Source organism: Larus michahellis, chromosome 9, assembly GCF_964199755.1.
Source record: "Larus michahellis chromosome 9, bLarMic1.1, whole genome shotgun sequence".
NCBI lineage: Eukaryota > Metazoa > Chordata > Aves > Charadriiformes > Laridae > Larus > Larus michahellis.
In genome coordinates, this window is record NC_133904.1 from 19,655,267 (window position 1) to 19,666,869 (window position 11,603).

The 11,603-nt window shown below is 38.9% G+C and overlaps 1 protein-coding gene across 5 annotated transcripts in view; it reads left to right on the top strand.

Annotated features, from left to right (window-relative positions):
* RAB8B (RAB8B, member RAS oncogene family) overlaps positions 1–1,332 on the top strand; it is a 31,058-nt gene extending 29,726 nt beyond the window's left edge. For all 5 annotated transcript variants that reach the window (XR_012589095.1, XR_012589096.1, XM_074601319.1 and 2 more), the window contains one exon: positions 1,133–1,332. Coding sequence is in view for 1 of the 5 variants with exons in the window: in XM_074601324.1 (XP_074457425.1) it covers positions 1,133–1,152 (20 nt within the window). In the remaining 4 variants the exon portion in view is untranslated. The remainder of the gene's footprint in view (positions 1–1,132) is intronic.
* The last annotated feature ends 10,271 nt before the right edge of the window (positions 1,333–11,603 follow it).

An 11,603-nucleotide genomic window follows, 5' to 3' on the forward strand; every position in this document is an offset into this window, starting at 1 on the left:
TAAATCGACGTTTTCCTAAATGAGTCTTTTTCCAACTTCATTAAATAATGACTCTTTAGAATTCTTGAACTATAATGAAGTCATCAGTATAATGTGAGATTTCAAAATAATTTTTCTTTAAAAAGATTCTAATTTTCAAGAAATACACAAATGAATCTTTTACGTTGCATAATGTTACTCTTGCCATCTAGAGATTTAAAGAGAGGGCATGGAATGGAATGCAAAACATACCGGAGAGAATTTTTAGTGCTCTAGGATGTTTTGTAGTTGCTTCAAAAATTTTTTACTGTCTTCAGCAGAGCACGTCAGCACTAAGCTGCTGCTGTGAACAAATGTTACATAAATTCCTCTGAGCACATATTCAGTACATACTGTTCCTTCAATTTGTGAAATTAAAGTTACAACTTTTGAGCAGGATAGGAGCATTTTCTTCATCTGAGGAATTAACATGTTTAATGATTTGTGCGAAGTGTGTATAACTTGAACGCAATTACTGAATACATTGTGCTGATTTCAAACTGAACAAAATGTCAGTTAACATTTACTGAGTGTTGAGAATATCACCCTATCTATCTTAGATACTTTCCTTGAGTTAGATGATTGAGATGACTTATTGCAGTTGTGACTTTTTCTGCTGATGCCACCACTCCAAAGGAGTGTCCGTGACTCACAGCTCCCACTGGTGCTCCCAAGGCCTGGTGTTGGGCAGTGCTCTCAGACTGAGGGACTTGTTTCAAAATGGGTTTTGATTTCTCGGGGGAGCATTAGTGTTGTGCTCGCTAACCTTTTTGACTTGGTTTAACACCTTTGTGGAACAGCATAAAGACATGACTCTGCTGTGAAAGTACTTCGGACAGAAAAGGGCAGGCTCCAGAACTGCCCATCTGTCACCTTTCTCAAGACACTTTCAATGCTGTTTCATCCCCATACATACTTTCTGTTGGACCACTGGCAATTTGCTTATCCTTAAAGAAAAATGCAGTCTTTACCAAATTAACTACAACTGAGGTGCAAATTATTATGTCGATAATGCTTTTTTTAAAAAAAAAAAAAGTCGAATGTTTCATTTATTTTCAAGGCTGTTTGTAAATCCTTAGTGTTACTTTACTTTTTTCTTTTTTTTCTTTTCCAGGCAACATAGCAACTAACTAGCTCTGGTATGTATTCTAGATGAAGGACGGAATTTTTCCAAGAAGCCTGAGCAAGTTCTGTCCATGAGATTAATCTCTAATACTGCCAAATACTGCTTCTGAGCTTCCTCACCTGAAATGCAATGACTTTGTAAAAACTCACGTTTATGCTCTGAACCAATAAAATACAGGGAAAAGGCAACCACGTGTCTCTTAAATACTGTTTGTAAGTAATTTTCCAGAACAGCACTGGTAAGTGTACTTGAAATTAGGAAATGGCTAAGGAACTCCCTGTGCCAAGTGTGGGGATGGGCAATCCTTTAAAAAGAGTATTCAATTAATTAACTGTTCTTTGAGTGCCATGTCCTATTTAAGCACGCGCCTCTCCATTACTCTGCAGATATTTTAGCTGTTTCCAGGGAGGGGAGAAAAAAAAAGCCAGCGGAGCACAAAGGCGAACTGAAGCCGTTTCTCCTCCGCTCAGGGAGAACCCCCTTCCCGCCTAGCGCCGCCTGAGGCGACCCGCGGCCCTCCTCCTCCTCGCAGGCCAGAGGCGGCCGCACACCCGGGTGAGGGGAACGTCCCGGGCTGTGAGGATAGCGGGGGAGGCGGGGGGAAGCGGCGGCCCCGCCTTCAGGGGCTGAGGGGAGAGCGCTGGGCAGCGCAGGGGGGGCTGTTACCGCGCATCCGTCTTTCTGGCACAAACCCCGGTGGTTTCCGCGCATACGCGGAATGTCGGGATCCGAGCGCTGCTTCCTGCAAAGCGGGGTGGCGGGGGGGAGGCGGGGGGGAGGCCGGCGGGGCCGGGCGGCGGGTACCGGCCGCCTCAGGGGACTGCCGGAGGAGGGGACGGCGCTGGGCCGGCCCGCCCTGCCGGGAGGAGGTGCCTAGGTTTGAGCTCCGCTCCCCTCAGCCCGGGAGCTCAGCTCTGCCGAGCCGCGGTGTTGGTCAGGCTCAGCCGGGCCCTCTGTCGAGTAGGGCGCTTTTCTGAGATGGCGACAGCGGCTCCGTCCCTCCCCGGTCTCTCCTCAGAGCTTTCTGTCAGGCCGCCCCATCGGGGTACCCCGCGCCCACGGGGCCACCTCCCTCAGAAAACCAGCCCTGGAGTGGTCCTGGAGCGCGGCCCCGACTCCCCACAGGGGCCCTCGGCAGCTGCGCCCCTTGGCGATAAACGTCCCCAGGGCCGTCCCGGGCCCTCAGCCACCCTCCTGGGGCCAAGCGCTGGGGATGCTAGGCACAGGCGGTGCTGTCGGGACATTTCACTGCTGTGCTTGGGGGTAAAAAAAGGGATCTCTACGTGGTGGTGACTGAGTTCGGTTCCTCCTGGGACATTCCTGTGGAAGGTCTCAAGGCCGCGTTCCAGTAAGCGGGCATGGCCAGTGAGGGCCCTGGGTGCAGGGGTGCACAGCCCCGTCCTGCCCCGCAGGGCTGGTGTGGCCTGCAGAGGAGCCCAGGGTGGCCCACCCGGGGAAGGCCTGGCCCCGAGCCCCATCCTCGCCAGCCGGGGCCCCTTCCAGCTTCCACGTTTAGGCAGGCCCTCCATTTCCATGTGCACGTTTAAAGTCATTTCAAGTCGTTGTTCCATTTTCAGTGCCTAGCAGGTATTCCCAAGAACCACAGCTACGGTAGGAAACAGACTGTACTAAAAGTGTTTTTAGATGGCGGCCTTGCTGTTCTGTATTTTCTCACACAGTGTAATTACGCTAGTCCTTCCTCTTTCAGTAGTAATGTAGTTTGCATAAATGGGTAGAGTTATTTAACTGTTTTCTAACCACCCTCTCCACATCAGAGATGAAATTGCTAGTTTAAATTTTCTTAAAATAAAAAAATAGTTTATTGTCATGGGAAATGCACTCTTCTTTAGAATGTATTTCTTTTGTGGTATTTACTCTGCAACTCTCTAACCAATTTATTTGCCTCATGGAGATCCTTATTAGAAATTTCAGATGCTAGTGGGAAATGCAATATGAATAACAGTTCTTTGGGTTTTTCCCCCCTCTCTTTGATTCAAGGGCTTTTGTCTGGCTGATCTCCCTGCTGCTTTCTTCCCTTGCATGGTTTGTTGCTGTGCAAATTGGTGGTAGCCATTAAGCATCAGTATGGAAAAATGTGCTCATCTTTGGAGTCTTGTTCTGCTCCAGGAGCTATTCCGATTTACCGACAATGGACTTTTGAAGTAAATCATGTGATATTTCCCATTTACTGGAGATTTCTTAAGTGTGGATGCATATTGGACAAATAGCTAACAGTATTCAATATTGACAGTTCTCTTGTGGCAACATACTTTCTCAAAAGTTAGGTTTAATAGTAGAAAATAAAATAATTGCAGCCTTAAAGCAAATAATAAAACTTAGGAACTTTAATTTTAAAACTTGAGTCTAGGATGCAAATTGGAGATCAAACACAGCTAATAGGGTTAACCCTATTAATTAACCCTTAGACTTTCTTCCATAGTAAGGGCCACCTGTTGGAAAGAAAGAGAATTTAAACCAAAGTAGTTTATATTTCATTTATCATGGCTCTCCATTAAAAGTTAATATTAGAGCAATCTCCCTTTCAGCCATATATTTGGAAGTTTTCATTAGTTACTGTTATTACTGCCTGCCAGTTTTCTTCAACTTATGACACTGTAGCTCTTTCTGTAAAGACCAAAGTGATTAAACAGTAATAAACTTTCCAAACTGTGTTTTGCTTAAGGATACAGAATGAAATACTTAATTTGACCTTGAAAAGTGGTTTTCCCCTTTATTTAAATTCCATCTAAATGAGAACAGAAAGTTGATAGAGTCAGGTAAGTTTTCTGAGAAGTGGGTTACAGTGTCATATGGTAGCCTTTGATATCATGAGGTGTTGTCTTGTGATTGCTATACAAAATGTTAGATGAGTGGCTGCAGTTGAGTGCAAAAGCAACAGCTTGCTTCACTGACCTGGAATTGCATGCATAGCATTCTGCGATACTTACCTGTAATTACCATTTTATGACAGAAATGTAATCTTTACTATCTCAAACAGTAAATGTCCTTTATGGGTAGCTTCTTATAATTCAGGTACTATGTACAAAATGATAATGAGGTTGGTTTTGCCAGTTATCTTTCAATAGATTGATTTCCAATGTTAACCCAAAAATTTCAAAAAACCAAAAAGAGAAAAAGATTTCATTTTTATTTTCAGTTTCCAAATAACAAGTAAAAACTTTGATGTGTGTTCCAAAAATCTTTCAAAAATCTTCTTGCTTTGGGGAAAAGGTGACTAATGCTGATTTTGATTAGTGTATGTTTCTGCATACCAATGAATTAGATACCTAATTCCACTGGACTTTTGAATGCTTTTTGACAGACATATGTGCATGTCTTGTGTGGAGACATGATTGTGTCTAGAGAATGCAAAGAAGTATGAAGTCAGACAGAGTGCACTAAGCATTTCCTCTGCGACTAAGATGAAGACTGTGTTATAATAACTATGTCAATTATTAGATTATATTAATACTCAAAGATTCAGCTATAGAGGTGACTGAGATGGTCAACACCTCCGTATGTTGACCAACTTTGGGTGTTTTTACTATAGTTAGAATATTTTAAGTGATACCATCTATTAATAAAATTGCTCTGTGCTTCTGATTTTCAGTTGGTCACCGAAGACCCCCCATACCCTGATTACATACTACCACACTCACTAGTTTCACTAATTCAAGACCTAAAGGTTCACGCTCCTTCTATTTTTAAAGGAGACGTCAGATGCCTAAGTGCTTCTTGAAAAACTCCACGGCAAGTGTCATTCTTGATGTAGAGCAGTGGTTTCCAACAAGTGAGTTCAGCCTCCCCTGCAGAGGTTCACCTACATCAAGAGCAAGGTTTAGAGCGTAAGCAAGTTTTCCTATGAAATTTTCTGCTACTTTTATTTCGAGATATGCAGCGTCCTAAAATGTTAGTGAATTCCCTTATTATTAGGCTTTAAGCAGTAGAAATTATCTTTTTTTCCTTTTAATTTTAGGGAGCTGTTTAATGTATCTCTTTTTTTATCAAAAGTTTATTACAACCAACTTGAAGACAAAATACAGTAACAGCTAGTCCTAAAAAGGCATATTTGTTCATATATTCTCTTTATTTGCATACAATTTCCTTCAGGGTATTCATACAAAATTTTAGAATCAGAAGATACTCTAACATGTTTTTTTCCTTATTTTGCTGCTTTTTTTTATGATCGGAAGCTGCTCGAGTCCCATGACTGTATCTGTAGCTGAGGTTGGAAAAGTCATCATTTCAAATGGGACTCTCTGGACTTCCATTATGTTTGTCTCCATGTTGGTTAAAACAAGTGTCAATTATTATAAACTATATATATATAATATATAATATATAATATGCATTATATAAATATATAATATATAATATAATATATAAAAAATATAATATATAAAATATAATACAAAATATTTATATATTATGTAACATATTTTATATTACATAATATGCAAAAATATATAATATCCCCACATATTTGCAAATGAAGTTTTTTAAAAATAACATTTTGAAAATCATACAGGTTTTTGTAAAAGTTCAAGTGAGCTCTGCAGGGGCTCTCAAAAGACTGATTACGAGAGTCCCATTGGCTGTGTGTCAGCTGAAAATCATTCTTGCAGGCAGAAATTTCAGCTTAAATGCATTTCAGTTTTGAAAGAGGAAGGGCAGTCTGTTCAAATATATGTTTCTGTGCTCTCCTAAAGCTAAAATAGGTATCTGCAGTGAAGTGGTTCATAGAAATAGAGAAATAATTTGATCTGGGCTAGCTGCAGACATTGAGGTTAGGGGATAAAATTGTTTGACCCAGTGCTTGTCCTACCCAGAAAGGATTTTGTCCGTGTGTTCTTGGAATATGGTCCATACCTGTCTGTAGTAGCTTGTCGTAGCTTGCTCTTCCATGATTTCCCTGATGATGTTTTTTTTTTAACTTGTTCGTGCTGAAGATTGCAGCAGTATGGAGCAATGCCAGCTTTCCTGTCTTTTGCTTTTCTTAACGGCTTTTGACCCTGTTACAGTAAACAGTTAACCTTATTTATCTTGTTTTTATTAGGAATAGGTAGTATTCTTTGCCCTGCCATTGAGCTATAGATAAGCGAGAAGCCTGCAGATCACTGTAACGTTCTTCACAAAGTATTTTCAGTTTCTCAGTGTGTAAAAAAAAAAAAAAAGATAATTCTCTGATGCTATAATTTCAACCTGTCCCACTTTTTAGGGTGGGACACCCTAAAAGTTTAGAGTGGAGGGTTTTGGTGAGGTTCTTTTTGAGTTGCTAGAGACTTAAATGTTCTAGCAAGGCAAGAAACTTCTTTGTATTTATTAAATGTGCACAGAAAGCAAAGAACAAAAGAGGAAACACTGGTGAAAAATGTCTGAAGAGTATAGACTCTCCACTGCGCCACCTTCTTCACTCTTTAACTTTTTGTATAGCAATTCCTAAAGGAAAAGCCCTCCTTCATAGTCCTCCAGAGGTCATATGACTTCTTGTTGAGAAAAATGCGACAAAAGGGTTTTTTTCCAATATATTCCTTTAAAAAAAGCACAGAGGAAAAAAATAATAAAAGTAGCAAACATTCTGCTTTTGTTTATATTTTTCTAGTGGATGAATTCCTAAAAGATTTTATAAAATGTATGCAATCTGTACAGAAGCAGTTAAAGTTTAGTTCTGTAAAAATTACTTAGAAATGTTCTATGCTGGCAGCTTTTAGGCAATCTGCTGAAAATGTGAATCAGTGAACGTGTACATGCAGGATCATGGTGCCTGTACAAATACGATGTGTTGTTATTGATTGATGAGAGGGGGCCACTGCCTTACTTGATTTTATCAGTGAAGCATTAGATGCATCCAAAGTTACAAGATTTTTATTCATAAATTCTGACAGCTATGTGTGTTATCATTAATTAATAGAAAACTCCTTAATAAGCTGTTGTTGCCATTGCTTAAAAAGCATTTGGCTTTCCTGGGAAGATACTTGGGTCACTAGTATGTGACTATTATATTTATATTGTATGTGCCTCCAAAAATATTTTAATATACTAAAGACTATATAGGTACTTAGTTTGGTAGAAAAATAATCCTTGAGTAATAACACTTGACTTTCAATTCCTTGTTCCATAGTAAGTGTTCCAGCATTCATGTTTATTTTTACATTTCCTTTTGCTATTGTTTCCAAACTTGAATGTGTGGTGTTGTGAGGAAGTAAAAGAAGTGACCTTTCCTGACTTGATATTCTCATCTGTAAGTCACTAGATGGTGCCGTTTCACTTCTTTGGAATCAGAAACTGTCTTGCATACTATTTTTTAGTAACAGTTGTTAATTTTTTTAAAAGAAAACAAAATAATTGGACTTTTGAGTTCTTTTTTGGAACTATTGCTTTTTTCTGAGACTATGCAATATATATATATATATATTTTGCTGGAATAAAACTAATGTATTAATGAAAATGTGCAAAATTTCCAAGTTCTGTTCTTTTAAATTGCCATAAACTTTTAGTTTTACATTCGTTTACATATATTTTACTGACTTTGATAATGAGACCTGATTTGATAAAAACGCACATTTTAAAATGTAGAATTGTTTGAGGGTCTCCTTTTCTTCTTGAGGTCCAGGTAAGTAATTGCAGCTAATGTGAATTATGATAGGGATTACTTCAATTGAGATATAGCTGTTTTCATCCACAGACAGTTGCTCTATATTTCTCTATGACTCTACTAAGAATTGAAAATAAGAGAATTAAGTATCCTACTGTAGTCCTTGGGTACCACAGAAACACCTTTGTGCGGTTTCATGTAATAGGCTAAAAGTTGTCTGGGGAACTTTTGTTTCATAATTTCACATTAAAAAGCTACATGGTAATTTAGTGTATTGTCACAACTTGTGCACTGATTGAGAGTTAGGTACAAGTGATGGGTATTATTTCCAAGTTTAACCGCTTACTTTTCTGTTTAGCTGGTCAGAAATAGGAAGGCTTGCAAAACCATTTGTGCAAAGTGGCTTTGACACTTTTTTGTAATAGCTGAAATTAAGAGAATGGCAAAGTAGAACTAAACATTCCCAGGAATGCTTTTTATTAATAAAATTACTTATTTTGAATGATCCTAGTATCAGGTTTTGATTTGCTGGCCAGCAGTCTTTTCTTGGTGAGGAACGATGTTCTAAAACTATAGCTGCCGTACCGTGGTAACAAGGCTTCTTATGAGTGGACAAGGTGCAACGAGTTAGGTTAGTTATAGAACAACTTAATAAGGTTCAGAAGAAGCAGTGAATACTTAAGTTGTCTAAAGCTCTGCAGTAAGTGGGGTACGGTTCTAGGTTAGAGTGTTGCAGAGCCTCCAGGACACTCAAGAAAGGCTTTTACTGTAATCAAATGATCTAAAACTGGTACCACCAAAACATTTAACTGGTTGTGTGAGCTGCTTGGTTCCTCAAGGCTTCCAAGCCACCATCTCTTTGTTACTTCTTACTTTGTGAAGAGACAAGCATGTACTAAATGTTCTTGGTAGAGAATTGGATACTTCAGCATATGCTGATGCTGGATACTCTTGTTGTGTCAGCCCGTGCTTTTGGCAGTTGGATACACCCGCTCCAAGTGTTGTACAGGCACGTAACGCCATCCAGCAGCCACTGGTGTTTTTTCATCGACTCTGAAAGATGAACATGGTGGGAAATTTCGTGTGTGTGTTACAAAGTCTTCTGTTTGCTTTTGTTGGGCTTAATTAAAGTACAGTGAATTTGAACTCTGTCTGTAAACATTTACTTACTGAATAGGCAGCCAAAACTGAAACAAGGTGTCAGAGTTTACTTTTCTGTAATGTTCCTGGTTATCTGGCATTTTTGAAATGTAGAATGTATAAATATTGCCTTCTCTTAAAGAGGTCTGTGGGGTAGGTTAAGCTCCAGTTTACATTTTCTAATCATGAAGAAAAATGTTTGGTTTTTTTTAAATAGAAGGAAACCAAGGGAAATAAAATAAAGTTAAAAAGTGAATAAGATTTAAATATTCCTCGCAAGGTAATAATAGAACCCCCCCAGTGTCTTTTTGATTTTTTTATGTTCCAAGCTCTATTTGTGGTTAAATAAATCCTGCACCACAATTAAGTCATAAACTGATTTTTCAAAATACGCTCAATGCGTTAAGAATAACTATTTACAGTTTCCTTTTAGAATTTTAGAGAATTTGATTACTTGGAAATAATAATAAAGCAATGGTTGGCAGTGGTGCTGGTAGTTCTGAGACACTTGGTGGCATTGGGTCTCGTGACCTCACCAATCAGTTTCATTTCCTTATGTTCTTGGCAGTAGGAGAAGTGAAGAGTGGGGCACATTATCAGGCCAGTATAAAATGAGCAGAGGTACAAACTGATGATTTATTTGTAGTGTGAAAGTTGAGGGGAATATTCCACCCAGCAGTTGTCCAGTTCTGGGTATCCTGCTACCCAGCCATGGGATACCATGTATTTTCCCATGTGTCTTTGCAGTTTGCTGTGTTCCTTCAGTTTGGGGTTACTGGGTCTGCTGATGCTGAGCCCTGAAATGGATGAAACTCTGTGACAGACAGCTGCAGCTAAACTCTGCATATTGCAGGACTCTGTTTTTCAAAAGCTCTAATTTCTTTAAAATGACACCTTTTCACTTCACCTCCTCAGCTGTTTGACACCAGCCATCTCTTCCGTGAAGAACTCTGGATGTTCCTGCTACTTGCTTGAACTATCTTTATTTTTGTATTTGCAGACTTCCCTGCATCCTCACTATGAAGGTAGCATAGTGACATCCTTTATTACCCTGGTCCTCATGGGGACTTAGACTTTCTTCACTGCAGGTGGCTCCCTTCCAAATGTGAAATGCTGCTTGTTATGCGGGACAGTGACTTCCTTTTAGCTCATCAGCATCCCAGAGAGAGTCTAATATCCTCTATATTCTCTCTACATATTTAGAGCAACCAATGCCTTCTTGAATTTAGGGGGAGGGAAAAAAATCAATATTTCTTTACTTCATAACTTGTTTTTTGTCAGGCAACTGTTTGAAATGTGGAATTCAAACCTCCACATCTGAGGATTTAATAGTTCAGTTGTAGCTTTCTGCAATAGTAAGGCAAATGATTCAATATTAAATTTATAGGTTTGACTATGGGTAACAGATTTAAAGCTGAGGACTATGTCTTAAACTTAGATGAGAATTAATGTATTGATATTGCTACAGAATTAATGAAAGTAATATTTTATTTGAACATAGTAAGCCTGGCAATAGCAAACCAACTCCATTTTCTTCCACTGTTGTAGCTGAAGTCAAGAAGCCTTTTTTTTTAAGCTTCTATATTTAATACACTTTTTCAGAATTTAAAATTTGCTTTTGTTGGGCAAATTGGGCTGTTGTTGCTTTTAGGTGTATATATTAAAAGTAATCCTTTGGGGGTTGTTTTTGTACATCAGATAAGATACATGCAGAACTTTTTGTGACTCAACGCTTCCTGAGCAAATTTTGGAATACATTTAGTTGTGTAAAATGTAAAAATAAGTTACTTATCGCGATCCCACCGTACACACCTTTTAGCAGAATAGTCTTGTGACTGGTCAACCAGTTTGGACAATGTTGTACCAAGTTGATTTCAAACTTTTTTATATAAACGATGATAGGATGTCCTGAGGTAAGTTCTCCTTTCTGAAGAAGAAAAGAAAACCTGATAGCTGCTATTTTGATAATCTCTTCCTGACAGGAGAAATTCTTGACCAAACCAGGAAGTAAGGCAGTCAGTAAAGCACCTCTCTGAGGATGTTCGTATTTGCTTACAGGAAGTGAATACTCTTGAGTTTGGACTTGAGATTATATAGCGACGCTGTAGGTGCATTGTAACACAAAGGAATAGGTTTCCTTATATCATGAGGAAATGGAAGGAGAGCTCTACACCCCTTGTGGCATCTTTCACTTCTTTTCTGGCTAGAGTTATTTAGGCTTTATTTCTGCTATTGGAGTCTCAAAAATAGGTCATTCCATTTAAAAAGGAGTGAATGGTGATGTTCGTAACTTGATTTAATTTAATATGGTAGCGTGTTGACAACATCTGTCTTTCTGATTATGCTTGATTTTTCCAGGCATCTGAAATGTGCATGTAAGAATGACAAAAGAAATGTCCTGGAAAGTATTAAAAAAATGTGATACTTCAATAGATTTATTAAAAGATAGTGGCTAAAGAGCCCAGAAAACATATAGGTTTAGATTCTTTCAGCTTAGGGACTACTGGCAGTGCAAACTAATAATACAACGTTAAGGAAAAACAAAAATTGCCATGTGCTTGTGTTTTCAAAGGCAGGAGGACTCCATGCAATTAGAGGGTGTTACAAGTGGGAGCAGCAGGAATATGATTTGTGTGAATTCCTCTTCAGTTTGTTCTTTTGCTTAAGAAATAGTTCTGGAGGAGACATTTTTTGCCTAATGTGTAATATGTTTTCTTTGCTGGT